The 16,593-nt window shown below is 41.7% G+C and overlaps 1 protein-coding gene across 2 annotated transcripts in view; it reads right to left on the bottom strand.

The window, feature by feature from the left end:
- Dnmt3 (DNA methyltransferase 3) overlaps nucleotides 1-16,593 on the bottom strand; it is a 118,248-nt gene that overhangs the window by 1,569 nt on the left and 100,086 nt on the right. For both annotated transcript variants that reach the window (XM_083089833.1, XM_083089842.1), the window contains 17 exons: nucleotides 4,387-6,411; nucleotides 3,958-4,159; nucleotides 3,396-3,484; nucleotides 3,218-3,325; nucleotides 3,032-3,113; nucleotides 2,840-2,947; nucleotides 2,587-2,745; nucleotides 2,409-2,500; nucleotides 2,195-2,305; nucleotides 1,808-2,033; nucleotides 1,595-1,722; nucleotides 1,442-1,489; nucleotides 1,306-1,370; nucleotides 959-1,230; nucleotides 582-818; nucleotides 353-494; nucleotides 51-265 (listed from right to left, as the gene is read on the bottom strand). In XM_083089833.1, coding sequence (XP_082945959.1) covers nucleotides 51-265; nucleotides 353-494; nucleotides 582-818; nucleotides 959-1,230; nucleotides 1,306-1,370; nucleotides 1,442-1,489; nucleotides 1,595-1,722; nucleotides 1,808-2,033; nucleotides 2,195-2,305; nucleotides 2,409-2,500; nucleotides 2,587-2,745; nucleotides 2,840-2,947; nucleotides 3,032-3,113; nucleotides 3,218-3,325; nucleotides 3,396-3,484; nucleotides 3,958-4,159; nucleotides 4,387-6,411 — 4,309 coding nt within the window. The remainder of the gene's footprint in view (nucleotides 1-50; nucleotides 266-352; nucleotides 495-581; nucleotides 819-958; nucleotides 1,231-1,305; nucleotides 1,371-1,441; nucleotides 1,490-1,594; nucleotides 1,723-1,807; nucleotides 2,034-2,194; nucleotides 2,306-2,408; nucleotides 2,501-2,586; nucleotides 2,746-2,839; nucleotides 2,948-3,031; nucleotides 3,114-3,217; nucleotides 3,326-3,395; nucleotides 3,485-3,957; nucleotides 4,160-4,386; nucleotides 6,412-16,593) is intronic.

Below are 16,593 nucleotides of genomic sequence, written 5' to 3'. Positions count from 1 at the left end.
AAATTTTCTCGATAAAAAAATTTTTCAGAAAGAACTCATGTGACACGTACCTTGTAACAGAGAACCTGTCCTGCATGTAACCGTGCGCAGTTTCTTGCAAAGAGCTTTACGATTTAAATTTGGTGTAAGCTTATCTTGAACGTCCTGTTGGTTTTGAAACAACGGCATATATGGATTAAAGGGGAAATTGTGCCAGTAAAGTCGCAATCTATGCTGAGGCGAGAAATCCGCTGCGTCTATGACGTCGGGTTCCCGCCCCAAATTCCTGTAATTAACGCAACAAGTTGATTTCGCGTGATTGTAATGTGTTATCCACCGCCGCGTTGTTGAAGAAGTGATTCACAAAACTCACTTGTTAATTTCTAATCTGTACTCGCTCGGCATTGAAGCAACATTTTCGTACAACCAGAACAAGTGACGATCTTTATTGGCTTTCTTCATTAATTTTTTAATTCGGCAGTACTCGAAAAAGAGAATTCCCGTTCCTTTGGAATCTATAATCGTAAAAGTAGATCAGAATCATTATCGCCTGCTGGAAATGTTTTTAAAGAATATTATATATTGATAAATATATATAATACCGTGGAGACCTAATCGCGCCGGATTGACCAGACTCAAATCGTTGCACGGTGATCCGCCGATTAACAAATCGATCGGTGCAATTTCTTGAATCTTTTCCTTCGTTATATCTCTCACATCTCCTAAGTAAGTGATTCGATCGCCAAAATGAGCAGAGCTAATCGTTAAGGCATTCTTATCAATTTCACTCGCGTAATAAACATCCACGACAATTCCCAAATTTAAAAGCACCAAAAATCCTGTTAAATGTGACATAATAAATTATATTTTTATATAACGAATTATATTTTTCAAAAACATAAAAATTATAATTAATTTACAAAATTAATTATAATAATAAAGATTAATGTTACAAAAGTAAATCAAATTTTTGTCTTACCAGTACTCAAACCATCGAAAAGTGACAATACACGTATGGGTTTCTTTTGATTCTTATAATTTTCAAGATTTATGTTTTTGGATGCGGGATTAGAGGCTGTGCGGAACATTGTAGAAACTTTTTCTTTCCAATCCAATCGTGGATGCAATATCATATTCGCAGGTTGTTTAGATTCATCTCTGCAGAGAAAACATTTCCACGGATCTTCCGATAGCATATCGTCGTACGCTTTTGGACATATCAGAAATTTCAAGCAGGCAGTACAATAGACACTGAAATCAATTAACGTATTAAATAAATATATTTCGCGATGCGAGTTAAATTATTTCAAATACGAGCAAACTAACCGTGGACAATCGTCTGTGTCACAAATAAGAACAGTTCCGGTGGCGGCGCAAACTGTGCAATAAAACTGAAACGTGGAAGGCATCATTAATATTTCAATCTAAATATCGCCGCGATTAAATATTGCCGAATACTTACGCATTTTCCATCGTTTCCATGCACAAACATACACGGTTTGAATGCATACTGAAATAAAACAATTCTTGCGATGAAAAATACATTTGACTGAAATAAACATTATTTTTGTATGATTATTGTGAAAAATGTATGAAAGTGTCTCTTGTCTCATACCGAACATTCTTTACATAAAGATCCTATAAAGAACGGATGTTCCTCCATTTCATCTTTAGAAAACCTCAAACATTTCAAACATAATTTTTCCACTGCGCATTCTCCTGATATTACGCGATGCAGAGCATCTGCAATTAAAATATAAGTAAAAAAATTTAGTAGCAGAAAGCTATAATATACACAGCTACATATGCATTGCGTAATCCAACTTACCACTCGTTTTTATGTCATTCTTTCGCTCAGCATCTACATTCGGCTTGGATTTAAATTCGTTGATCTTTTTTACTATCTCGTCGGAATATTTATCATATATCTTGTTAGAGTCTGAAACTTGCAATTGGTTATATGGTACGTGAATATTATTCATATTCGAAAAATATTCAAACACATTATCTAAAGTCCAGTTATCCGTGGAGCATCCTAAACGCGAACAATAATCCTAAAAAGTCAGATTCAATTGTCGTAGAAAAAGGACATTTTTGAAAAAGAGTTCAGATACATATCACGCGCGCGCGCGCGTTTAAATAAATTATTTAAAATATTATTTATATTATTATATCATCTTAGATAATCAAACAATCTTTGAATCAATTTTTTTACCTTCGAAGCTTGAAGCACGCCGTCGAGATAACACTGCTTAACTGTATTTTGAATGTAGTCGCGCATCTTCTCCAGTCCCTTGTAAAATTTCAAAAATTCCAAATGACGTACCTATTAAATATAAAATATTAATTAATCGATATTACAGAAAAAGAAAAAAAATCTCATCGATGTATAATTTTTTTTTATTCGAGTTAATGTCAAGTCTTATCACCTCTGAAACTTTGTAATCGCCGTACCACATAATCCATTGACAACCAAAACTCGGTTCCTTCAAGCAGCAGTCGCGATAATCGATAATCATTGCTGCAAAAGCAAGAAGAGCTCTTTGTATTTATAAAAGACGACCAGGCAAATTTTTGGAAAGAAGGATAAATGCGCTCAAACTATACCGGGCCACCAACAATGTCCAGCGATTTTCGCCCAGGCTATTACACCAGGATTTTGGTTTTGTAAAGGTAAACGTTCATCTTCGATTTGCTTCCAACTTGTATTTGTATCTTTGCATTTTTCAACAGCCTGTTTCTTTGTCGGTGATGTCTCTGGTGAACCTATAAAGTCACAAATGTCAAATTAGTTTTTCAAATATTATGCATCAATATTTTACATGCGCTTAAAATATCACAAAAATGGAAGAAAATATACTTCTTTGGTTTGACATGAATCTCTCAGTAGCTTTGATATTTTTTTCTCTCAAGGTATCCAATCTTTCTTGTACATTTTTCGGGTATGGATAAAATATTAGATCATCCACTGTTACACCAAATAAATTATCTTTCATTATTTGCATGTATACGTGAGAGATAGTATTATAAAGATATATTTTTTCTAACTTACACGTCTCGAATCCATTTATATTCCGTTGTATCCAATAATAATAAGGCTTTGTCAGAGTACAGCCGAAACGTTGGCGAAGTATCTAAAATAATTGTAACGGCACATCGCATTTTTGGAAGTGTAATTCCTTATGTAATTCTTATTTTCTTTATATATAATTTTATTCTCTCGAAGATAGCAAAGAACCTGTATAGTCGCGTCAATGGCGCGCGAACGAATACTTTTACGAGATGGTTGCGTCAATCGGTGCTCCAGGTTCCTCGAGAATGGTTGTATCTGCGTGCCTTCCCTGAGCTATAATCACGTTAGTTACGTGTCATTGTTTTTTTTTTTCATAAGGATTTCTATCATTCCTCTAATTTACCAATGATATTTGCGATTCTCCGATCCAGTAGACCCACAATTTGCCGGAAATAGGAGCCATTCCTGCATGCTCGGCATCGACAATCAGAGCTATAACATCACGTTTCGTTCTTTTTTTAATATTTCCTCGAGAAAAAAAACATCCGAAATATTACACAATATTTAATATCTAAAAAATAACAATACTCTTACTTAGCTAAAAGTTGTATTAAGTTCGCTTTAGATAATCCATAATTTGCGACAAAATTCGAGACAAAATTTTTACAATTTTATGTAATACACATATTTCATGTGTGCATCTTGACATGCATATATATGTGTACTTTACTTTTTTAAATATTTTTATTTCTTTATCACGTGACACATAAAATTATAAATAGAATTTTGTCGCGAATTAAATTGTCTGAAAAAAGAACGGGCTTTATATGTGTATAACAATATCCCCAATGAGGCAATGCCATTGTTAATTTTCAGCATCACATAACGAGCTATAAATCGCAAAAAATGTGCAAGTTTTATTATACATAATATTGTTGTGTAATCATTATCCTCGATATACTTACCTGGCCACCATCCTGAGCAGTATCCCCATACTAACTTGCCCGCATGATTCTCCTTAGTAGTCTTTACCAAAGCTCTCGTTATTCTTCGCGGAACGTATTCCTTTTTATCACTATCATATTCCAAATCGGTACCCTTTTCATCTCGATCTCTTCGCATTAAACGTACCTTGCTATCGATTTTCTTGTTTCTCGTAACTTGAACCTATCACATTATTTGTATATATTTCGACTCTCGCACACTGATTGTATTTATTTTTATATGTATTTGCCATGTTAATCTACAGTGACTTACAAAATTAATCGAATATTTTTTAGCAAATTTTAAAATATCGTTTAGAAAAATGTTTACTATGTTATAGAAAGATATATATTTTATGCAATTTTGAAGACATGTACTCAATAATTATATAATAATTAAGTGTCGCTCACCTTGTCGCTTCCATTTTTGACGAAATTGCGATCCATTGAAGACATTCTCCAAATATCCCTACCCTTTTTTTTATATGTGATTATATTCTTCGTTTTATCGTGTTGGTTTACAAAGTTTGTGTCCTCCTCATCTGAGCATGAATCATGAAGAGAGGTATCTCTACTAATCGCATAAACATCCGCTGTTTCGTGATATTTGTAACACGTGCTTTCCAATGTCTCGTGCTCGTTATCGTAATATTTTTCATCCTTCGCCGAATCGTCACTAATAATTTTCCGTGCCAGTAACAGCGCGCTATCAAATTCGTTATCGCAATCTTCAGTGAAGGATACCGATCGGCGCCAAGATGAATGGATCATGTCTACGCCGCTGTCGTCGTCTTCCGATCTCCAGCTCTCATCCATGTTTATTTTCAGAGAGGATGTCGCTACCGGAGAGTCGAAATCGATGCATTCATGGAAGGCACTTCGATAAGCCGTTTCCGTTCTGTCGACAAATTTACAGTCGATCGTATATCTGTTTAATCGTCTATTACGACGCCTGCGTTTCATACTAATGTCAATAAATGATTCCGTTGGATCGGCCTTCGCCAGATCGAATGATTGTTTCGACTTGTGGGGCGATATTTCATCATTGTTAAGGTCGTCGTCCTCCAATCCGATCCAATCGTATTCCATGGAGATATCCCGATTAAGATCCTTATCACCTGACTTTTCGCCCAGACTATCAGCGGAAATCGTAAAATCCAGAATATTTTCGACATCAATTTCCGCGCTACGTATATGCGCCTGAATATCTCGCATAATCGCGGTAGCTGTGCTCTTTAAATTCCTCTTACATGTACAGGCGGCATTTGTAAAATTACAATCGCAACGTCCCTGCACAATTTTTACGGTATCACGCGTGTCAGCAGCGAAGCTGTCTCTGGCGTCTGATTTGCATTCCGGAGAGTTTTTCTCCAAATCGCGGGAAATTCTCAAATTGTAATCATTATTTGTTACAGAATTTCCAGATTCTTTTTTCCGTCGCATCAATTTGTTGCTTCTTTCCTTTAGAGGTTTCTTCAAATGATTCTCGCTACTTCTTAAACGATGACTCTTTTTTCTCGACGACCTCCTTCCAATGTTATCTAGTGTGTTTCCGTTCTTAACGGATGTACGCGTATTAATTTCTGTAAATTTGCTTCGCGTGTTGTAATTATCCCAATCTGGCGTTGCATTAAAATCATCGTCCTCGGTATTGTTGTCGTTTATACGCAAGACGTTTGAAAAGTAATCGGGATATTCCGACAATTCCGTTCGATTTTGCGATTCTTTCTTTTGACAATTCGACGTGTAGAATTTGGAATATCCAGCACCGGAATAATCAATCTGAACGATCTCGCTCGAGCTCGTCTCCGACGTTGCTCGACAAACTCCTTCGTCTTCATCGGTCGATCCGTAACTTCCGGACAAACGCTCGCGATTCTCGTCTTCATCGCGATCGGACCACCGAGCGTGAAGTTGCGTCAACGAAAACTTGTTCTCCGATAATCCCGTCGGGCCATCATTCGATACCCCGAGATTTTCACGTCGGATGTCTTCGGGCGACGACGATGCGGCTCGCTTGATCGAAAGATTCGTAGCCGCGTCGTTGATATCCCAACGCGTCTTATCTACGTTTAGTTTCCTTTGCCGTTTCGTCGACCATTTCCTCCTCCTGACTCGTTTTCGGACGGACTTTCTCGAAGTGATTCGCGTAATTCGCGCCGGGTCAATGAACGGCCAGGAGTCATCGTAGATATTCGCGGACGTACGATCGGATACGACATCCTCGCGATTATTCGCCTCGAAATCGGAGAATCTCTGCGCATCTTTCTTCGTGGTACGCAGGAAGTCCAAGTCCAAGTAACTCGCGATAGTGACATCCTTCAGGGATGATTTCTGGAGCAGACCCAGATCTATGGCGCAGACTATGGACCAAACGCTCACTACCTTGTTTGACCTCGATGACTTCCTCTTAACGCGATCCGACTCTTGGTATTTCTATAATTGGAATGAAAATCGTAACATTAAAAAATTGTAAAGTTGTAATATCAAAAAATATCACAAGTTTATATTAATTAATGCGAAATACTTTGATGCCATTTTGAAATATAATTGTTACATACATATCATCTCCAAAATACATATCATTCGTCCGATATTCGTACGCGATCGTTGTACGCGTCATCTTAAAATAACTTATCGAAAATAAATGTTATCTTGAAATTAAAAACATCGTGTCGTTCGTGGCGTAATTAAAAATGATTGAGCGATCGTCGCGAGAATATGCAGGGCGCGTAGAATTGCATCGGCGAGGTAACACCGAAAGCGAGAGACGCGCGGACTCTCCATAATCCGGGGTGTTTGCTTATTTCGTAATTACGAGAGTAAAGTGTATAAAGAAAATGTATTGGATCGCGCCGCATCCGTGAGCAGATTTCCCACGGGTGAACGTAACTCGCAACATTGACAGAGCCGTCGCGTAGCGTGGAAAGTTTCGCATCGTGTGTATACACGCACACACACACACACGCATATATATATATATATATATATATGCGCGCCTCAAGTAAAAATCTTGCCTCAAAGAAAAACAAATTAAAGTCGCGGGCGGCTTGATTAAAATTAAACCTAAATTAATCCCATCTCCTGTCTCCTTTGCCCTTTCCCTCCCCTCCCTCCCTCTCGCCCCGCGTGTTGTCGCCGCGGTAAACACACGGTTTTCATATATTACCACGCCATGTGTCGAAGAGTAGTCTCTCGAAAGAGAGACTAGTACTCTTGGCGACGAGTATGCTCTTGATCGCGACGTAATATCGCGCATACGGCACACGGCACACATACACACGCATACGTGCATGCACACACGTTACGTTTATATCCTCGCTCGTGGGGCTGCACGCACTTTCGTATACTTGTGGCATGCGTCCTCCTCTCTCCCTCTCGTAATACGCCGGAAGTCTACGAGGATCTGAATTAAGTATAAAGTCATAAGAAATGTAGATGCGCTAGAAAATGAATGTCCGCTGCAAAGCCGGCGCGACGCTTGTCTCATTCGTCGACAGTGCATTTTAGCGCGTTAATCGTCACGATGCAGCGACCCGAGTAACGCGAAAAAGCACGTGCGACTTAAAATCTCTTATCCCTTTAGGTAAAAGATTAAGCGTAACTTAAATGCTTAGCTATATCTACGAAGCTCGGTCCGTAGAAAGGAAATTTCAATAGCGAAGGTTTTCGCAGTTATGCGCTTTTCTGGATTTTTTCCTTTTTTTATTGAGAAGAGAGAAAAGTCGGCTGTATATTTTTCAAAGAATCCAACGTAAATATTTGATCCGTTAAAAGTGGAAAATTATACATACGATGTGTACGCAATTCTACGTCTATATCATCGCCAAGTCGAGATAAAAAGACTCTTACATCGGTAGAGACGAGAGAAGAAACCAAACAATTTGCGTAAGGCATACATATAAATGTTTCAATATCCGCGACGATGTAGCGTTCCCCTTGAAACCGCCTTTTACTCCACCCTACCATTCTACAGTAATTGCAGCGTGTCCGTGCTCTCCGACATCTTATTTCAAATAAAAATCGATGTGGAATAAAATATAAGCGAGCCTGGGAAAACTCTTCCTGGCTCGCAGTTGTTGCTGAATCACACGATAATTATCGCTAATAAAAAGCGAATTTCGCGTATGAACGCCATGAACAAAAATCCGGGTCGATCCGGCAGACTATTTTCGGCAGCGCGATGAGAAATCCTCGACAAGGATGCGCGAGTCGCAAACTGCGACCCGCATCCGAATCGTTCTTTAAATAGCGATCCGTCTCGGCTTTGGGAAGAGGCGTGTAAAAGAAAGAAAAACGAGAAAGGACACGTGCTACACGTGACGCCTTTAAAACGTGCCTCCGGAGACCAGGTTCCTATTGCAACGCACGGCCGACCTGTTGAATGGGGAGTTCATCATTAGCAGTTTTACGCAAACAAAATTAGTAGGCTATTTGTCATCCGATTGTACGTTATTTAACAGTTGCATTAATTTCGGAGCGTTGCGTCAGATAACACAATTTAGGTGACCTAGCCTTTAACCAGTTTGGCAGACCACAAAAAATCATATAAATATGCATGCTAGAGAATCCGCATTCGCATCTGTTTTCATTCATATATTTTGTATATTTGTGATCCGATGTAACAATTATTTTATACTAGCAATCGTAAAAATTGTTCGCGTTTATATAAAATTGTTCGCTGTTATTTTGATATGTTTATAGAAACAGATTGTCCTCTGTTATAAATTCCGTTAGTCCACTTCTCTTTTTTTGCTAAAGCATTCTTTTATATATTTATAATTAATATTTACGAATTAAAAATCAGATGCCAATATGAATAATTCTTATAATACGTTCACCTACAACTGTTCTTCTGTTAATTGTCGAGTTAAACTCGTAATCTTCGAGAGATGAAAATATTTCAAGGAACATGGAACAGCAAATTGACCTAATCGGTTTTCAGATTCCTAGAAATTCTTGGCTACGGAAATAGCTAAAACGCGGGGGCGATTAATGAATCGACCGTTAACCGGCAACGGCCAACAATCGAGACTCGAGTCGCCCTTTAAATAGCCTCGCGGAGGGTTGGCGAGCGCGTGAAAAATAAAAAATCCAACGGCGAGGGTGGAACGGGCGATAAACGCGTATACGTGCACACGCATACACGCGTATCGTGGCGCCTCCAAAGGCATTTCTCGAGGTCGTACCGCTCCGTCGGGGTCGACCTGATGAATGGAAACGTCGGTATTATTGTGTTTACACGTGGGACACACGGGTGCCTCTCTCGCCACACTTGGCGTGGAAACATTCCATTCATAAAGCGTTCCGCGCGTTCCTCTCACCGCCACATATACGTGCGCGCGCGCGCTCGCGTACACACGCACACACACAATCGTGGAAGGGTGCACGACCCCTCTGCCTACCGCGCGGGGGTTGACACCAGTGACGTATTCTGAATTTCGTTGCCGCGGCGAGGGGTTGCCTCGGCCCGCGTCGAGATAACGTCGCGCGGAGATTCTCTCTCATCTTCTAATAATACCCCACCCTCGAAAATAATTCCTCGCTCCATTACGCGAGAAAACGGAGATTCCCGCGCGTCGAGATTCGTCTCCTTCCACGCTCGCGTTTAAATGACGGGGGAAGTTTGACGATCGCGAATTTTCGTCTGCTGTCGCGCGATCCGGGTCTCTCATTCGAACATGTCGGGGTTCCTCTCGACTATTTAATTTGTTCTTTAATATTGAATCTGTTCATACGGTGTATTTTTCGTGTCGTATCAAACATGCGAAAAAATTACACGAGTGCCAAGAACATTTCTGCTCCATCTACTCCAAACTTGGGCACTTTTCAATCACACACATTCGATCGTACTTTTCATCCCTTCCCTTCATTTTTTCTGCGACATGTGTAATAAACGTCATTATTCGTGATCTTCTCAACATGATACTCTTGTTTCATTTCTTTTAATATATTTACGATCGTGACATTTCTAAAAATATTTTACCGCGCAAAATCTTTTTATACAATTATTATTTAACCGAGAAGAGGAGAACATATATATACGAAACGCGAGATGGAAGGGTGTGAAATTCTGACGGGGATGAGGAAGGCAGGCGCGACACCCTTCCACGTTACTCGTAACACATCGCGGTAATTTATAACGACAGGTGTTCCCGGTCTGCTTTCCCCCTCAGCCGCCCCCTCGCCAACTTGTACCGAGAAAGGGCGTCAACCATAACGCCGCCAGCTCTTTGCTGCCGGTGGCAGCGAAAGAATGCTCTTTTTCGCCGCGTGTCTCTCAAGGTCTTTAAACTGAATGGTCACGCGCGATCCCATCGCTTTTTCGCTTTTTTCCGCATCGTCGACGTGCATCGACGCGCGGTGTCAAAGGCGATCACGCTGCAACTCGCATTCCATCCAATCGTTCGTCGTGGGACGCAAGGATTGTTCTAGGAATTTTCATATATTTGAATATTCACAAAGTATATAATGTGATCTGAAATATATTCATCGAATATATATTATTGTAATATTTATATAGAATGTAATTTGAATAAAATTTACAATATACATTTTAATAGAGAAATGTCGTAGATTTTCTTTCAATGTTTTAGATATTAATGGAAGGCGATTCGAGTATTTCAAATATTCATTGTAGAGTAGAATCCAAAAATTTCAACAGAAAAAATTCTATATAATATATATTCTACATAAAATGTTTACACTTGACATATATTTCTGAAAAATTAGATTTGATTATTCAAGAGAGCCCAGTATGTTTATTCTTATAATAAAAATATAATTTCGATCTTTATTATAATTTATCAGACGCGAAATTTTTTTACCCGAGAAGTAATAATTTATATAAAATCCTACATGTCTCTCTAAAACTGAAAGCCAATTAAAACGCGTCGCGTATAATGTTTGTAATATCAGCTGAAGATGATTCGCGGTCTAGAATTACATCTCGCTGCGCCACGATTCTGCCGTGTTTACATCACGCCAGCTGATATGAATGGACTAGTAGCAGCGGCGTACGTATTTGTGCATTCGGTCTCATGACGACTTTCCGTATAAATTGAAACTTCTCGAGGGTACCTCGTCGTCGAGCGGGGAGAACGTCGAGAAGGAAGAAACGAGACGGAGTTGGCGAGCGGAGCGAGGAGGGATGAGAAAACGGATGAGAGAGAAGGTACGAGATGGAGAGCGAGAAGAGGGTGAGGCAGATCAGAGAAGGGTAGAAAGCCGCGAAGCTGGGTCAGTTCCGTTTAGTACGAGCCAAGCTGCACTTCCGTTTGGATCTGTCGTAGCCTTCGCGCATCACTTGCGAGATCGCTTAAACGGATGTTTCAGAAAAAAATGCTGGTAGAATTGAAATCCCTCCAAATAAGCAACGATTCGACACACGAAAGAAAAAGTAATGTGGTCGAGAGAATAAACATTTCGATAAATTAGATACAGATCCCGTAAATTTTTAAGACGAGACAGATTCTTACGAGGTATTAAAATCGAGTAGCACGAGTATCGCGGGGAGAATGATGTTTTATCATCATAAGTTTAATTATTTGTGACACTTCTTCATTAGAGAGCTCTAATAAAAGCGTATACCCGCGGTAAAACACATTTGTTTCAATTAATAATGCATTTCGGCGGCGGCTACGTACAAATATTTTTCTCCAGTCAGAAATGTCAAATATATCATTCTAATATTCTTCTAACAGAATACGATATCGATATTATCTCGCGGATAATGTTAATTTCATTCGATTAAAAAAAATGACAAAAACTTTTCACACGCAACAATTTGGAGCATTTGCATCATCTTGGACTATTTTTTACAATTGTTCGCTACATATCTGCAAAAATGCAATATTGCACGTCGTCTGCTTTTGGTTTCGAATCATCGCGCGATCCACGGGTGATCTATGTGTGAAGGAACGAATCATAGAAACCCCTCCGTTGTACGTGCTTTTTCTCCTCGCAATCGAGGAAAATTCTACATGGCCGGGAGAGAAACGCGGGTGGATGCGGGGGAGGTGTCAGGAACGTGGCGTGGGTGACTGGCAGGCGGTGCACACGAGAGCAATCTGCACTACCACAATCATGTGGATCCGACCGCGCCGTGTCCCGGCTCCCGTTTCCATCGAGAGAAAACGCACGTTCGCGGTTCGCGCTCTTGGTCAGTGGTGTGCTCGACCCGAAGAGACGACTCGCATTCCGCCTTTTTCCTCGCCGCGAATTAAGGTGGCTGCATTTTTTATTCGAGCCAGAATGCAAACAGGTCCAGTCGCAAAGAAATAACGATTTCAAATCAAGAGTCACTTTTGGCCGCGTAAAAAAGATTTCAAACATTTTAACAGACGCTCTAAATGTTATCTGTAAAACATTTTCACAATGAAAAAGCACACCTTTGCCTCTGATCCGCAATGTTTAATACTTTATCTCGCGTTATTATTTTTTGTCTTTATCCTTTTATTTATCACACATTCGGGACTGCGCCAGAAACGATAAAGACGATAATACACTTGAGATGTCTTTTTTAAAGTCAACATCTCGAACCTCCCGCGTCCCATTTCACTACTCGTGCTCGATATACGCGGTGTTCCTAGTCAACCAAACTAAAAAACGCTATGGAATGAATAAAGGTACAATTTTTTTAATGAAAAAATATCGAAGATATATATATATTTTTTACATATATATTCATATTATTGTATACTGTAACGCGTATTGTTCTGGTAATAAAATGATAAAGTGACGTTGTTGCTCCTTTGTATTCACGATAGATAAGCGATATAGGATTATCGGATCGTGATGATATCCTGATTAATATCAATTAATTTTCAACCTGCTAAATTTTGCCGCTACTTTCTACCCACAGATTGCTCGTAGTCCATCGTTAAAAGGAGCTGCGATTGGTCAGGGACATACCCCGTACGTAACAGAATATCCATGTATGTGTACGTGTATGTGTACGTACATACACACATACATACATGTATATACATATATACATATATACATACATATATATATATATATATATATATATATATATATATATATCCGTACATTACACGCACCGTCCTATGTACATGTGCGATTTACCCCAGGAGATTCATACATAGTTTTATAGGTATACATAAGCGAGAGAGGCGTTTGTTGAACCGTGCAAATCTTCTGCTCGGTGCACCAACACGAACGAGATACGTTCGCGCGCGCAGCAGCCCTCTTTGTCTCTCTCTCTTTCTCTCTTTCTCTGCATCTCGCTGCATACCGCTCTTCGTCTCTTGGCCATTAGAGGAACCTACGTAACCTCTCGCGCTAGCTCGGCCAAACACCGTATTTTCCCGTCTTCTTCTCACATGCGCACGTATACGGATAGACGCACACTTGTCCCTCCACCTCTCTCTCTTTCTCTTTTCGGCCTAACGACAGGACTTTACGCGTCTTAGATACGCACAGTCGCACATGCCCGCAAGTATCCCCATCTTCCTTTCTCTCGACAATGGGCTCTTCTCCCTCTCTTTCTCTCCTTCTCCCTCTCTCTCTTTCTTTCCGACCGCCTCATCTATGAAGCGTGTGCGCACACGAACGCATTTTTCTCTCTCTTCGTTCTCGCCGTCTCCGTTTAACCAAACGCGTTTATAGCACGTTTCACGCTTTCCGTCCTTCTTCCTCTCATTTATTCTCATCACGCTCTCTCCTTCCATCTCGCTCGAATACTATCGTATACGCTCGGCATCTCTCTCGCGCGTACACACGCTGTGTGCCTCCCAATCGTCCCCACCGACCCCTCTCTTGTCCTTATCTCCGTCCTTGGCCGTCGTGCGTGCACGCGTATCGCCCATCTCCGTCGATCGTCAGGGTATACACGCGAGCTCGCCCTCTCTTTGTCGCGGGCAAACACGGATACCGCGCGCGCGCGCGAGAGAGAGATGCGGCAAGAGGGGCAGGAAGGGTGGTGGACGAGAGGGTGGTAAATGGAGAAAGAGGGAGAGGGAGAGAGAGAAAGAGAGAGAGGGAAAAGACGAGGGAGGCGAAGGAGAGAGGGATCCGACTCGCCTGACGCACCATGGGCTTTTCTTGTATTCTATTGATTTTTCCAAAAGTTCGTGGTGGGAGTCTCTCTGGCAGTCTGTAGCGCGCGAGCTTGACGGCCCGGTGAATGTGTACGTTCGAGCGTGCATGTATACGTGAGAGCTTCGACAATATCTCGCCGTCCTCGTTCAATCGATATAATCTCTCTTCCTCTCGCGCCAGTCTTATCTCCCCCTCTTCCTCCCTCTAGATTTTCCTCTTCTTTCTCTCTCCCATTTGTGAGAGCGACGATTCTCGTTGGATTCGCGTCGTCCTTGTCCCACTCGTTTCACACACCCGGTAGATCTCCCTCGATCCCTTTCTCTTCTCCCACGCATGAACGTCTCCCTCTCCTCCTCCGTATCCCTTTCCCGTTATATCCCTCTCGCTCGTGCCCACCCCCTTCATCCTCTCGTTCCCTCTCTCACGGCAACCTGGCAGCGCGCACACGCACACACGGAGGAGTCGCTTCGGGCAGGAGCGTGTCAAGAGGTTTTGGCTTTGACACCTTTGAAAGGGAGGAACGAACGCGTTTCGCCCATCGTGTAGAATCTCGCCGCAGCTTCCCGAACGCCATTCCGGAAATCTGTCGACGAAATTTAGCGCGAAGCACCGGAATTCTGCACGCGAATTCTCGTTGCAAAGTAATCAAATAGTCATACGTCCGACAAAGATAACAGAACGATGACTAATGCCTTCGTTCGAAGCTGCACACTGCGCGGTATTTCGAGTATTATACACATCTATCCGTTCTGTAGGAAAGGAAAAAGAAAATGTTGAATCAGATGAGACGATATATAAAAATTACGAATCTGATTCGCAATATATTATAGATGATGAAAAAAGTAAGATGCGGAGAAAGGTATAGCGGATACATTATTTTGGCCAAAGAGAGCAAAATTCTCGAGAAGAGTCAACAAATCTCGCTGAAACACAATGTTCATTCTGTTTAGCTAAACTTTTTACACTCGCCTTGCTTGAAACGAAACAGGTATGCACGCGTCGGGTCGCGGAGAGAGGAGAGAGCGAAAACAAGCGTGGAAAAACTCTCCAGCGGCCGCAAAGAACGGACTCTGCGCAACGTTTTTGTTTACGACAGGAGGGAGAGAAAGCGGGGGGAGAGAAAACGCAAACCGCAAGACTCCGCGTATCAAAAATACCGCGAGGCGTTATGTAAAAAAAAAAAAAAGTCGTTCCCGATGCCACGTAAAAAAGAGCGCTCCGAGACGCGCGCGCGTCTCGTCGCATCTCTCGTCGTACGCTCCTGGTTTTCCACCCACCCATCCACCGGCAGGGTCACCGCATGCACCCACACCCTGTCGTGCACGTGCACGCGCGCGCAAACCGACACACACACACACACATACACACATACAAACAAACGCCTTCTCTCGGTTCTTCTCTCTTTCCCTCTCTCCCTCTCTTTCCCGCAACACATCCTCGTGGTCGCGCGGATTGCACACATCGCGCGCAACATACACACGCGCGCACACATTTTTACACGGACGTATGTACGCAGGTATACATGCTCACGCACACGCACGCGCAAATGGCGAGCGGCACACTATGGCGGGCGACGGTCGTGCATCCAGGCAGAGCGGAATATAGGCGGACCGGTGTCGGCCAGGGCGAAGAGCGGCGGACACGACGGCGATGACTGCGATCGATAATTCGAATCGATTAATAATAAGACCGAGCGCGGAGAAGGGCGGGAGGAGGGAAGCGGGAAAAGCGCGCGAGATCGATCGCGTGACCGCGAGAGCTGGACCGCCCGATATTTTCGTGGCCTTTCTTCTTTCTTTTTTTCTTTCTTTTTTTCCTTCCCCCCGTCCACCGACCGCGCGCGCGCGCGCGCGGACGTACACCGGGTTTATTTTGGGTTACACGAGGTACCGTCGTGTTCCCGCGAAACGGAATCGGAAATCAACTTTGAGGGAATAATAATTTACAGCTCGTTTTCTCGCGAGCGGGATCGATCGACGCAATCGACGACAACGATGACGATGAACCGCGTCGCGATAGACGACCCCGACCACGATTAATACCGCGCTCGTTAATTGTTTATCGGCATCGCCGAGATTATATACATTGCGAAGAATAATGAAAGCACGGGGAAAATATAGGTTTCATTACATATATATAAGAATATATTCGGTAACCTACTGATAACGCTGCTTCGGCTTGTTTTAGTCGCACATGTTGTATTTTGCTTCCCTTCCTCCTTCGAGAAGCTTCAATACACGCTCGTCTCGATCAAATTCTCAATTAATTTGTACCAACGGAGAATTCGAAATCAAACTTGAGTTCTTTTTCCACAACGTTATTCGATAATTAATTTATACAAGTAGGAAACAACGCTGTTATGTGTTTACCATCATCTTTCAACTCTGTAAAAATTCTTGCGCGTACGAAAAGAAAAAAATCTGTGTTGGAATTAAATTTGGAAAGTTTGAGAATAGGTATAGCTGAAATAGGCAAACCTATATACTAGAGTGTGTATTGCTGTTCTTTGAAATAAGCTGTACATTGTCGTAAACAGTTTTCATAAATCGACTC

Source organism: Camponotus vicinus, unplaced genomic scaffold, assembly GCF_025532165.1.
Source record: "Camponotus vicinus isolate PSW18456_S1 unplaced genomic scaffold, iyCamVici1.0 SCAF_1, whole genome shotgun sequence".
Taxonomy (NCBI): Eukaryota; Metazoa; Arthropoda; class Insecta; order Hymenoptera; family Formicidae; genus Camponotus; species Camponotus vicinus.
The sequence above is the reverse complement of the archived record's forward strand: the minus strand, read 5'-3'. Positions and strand labels throughout refer to the sequence as shown.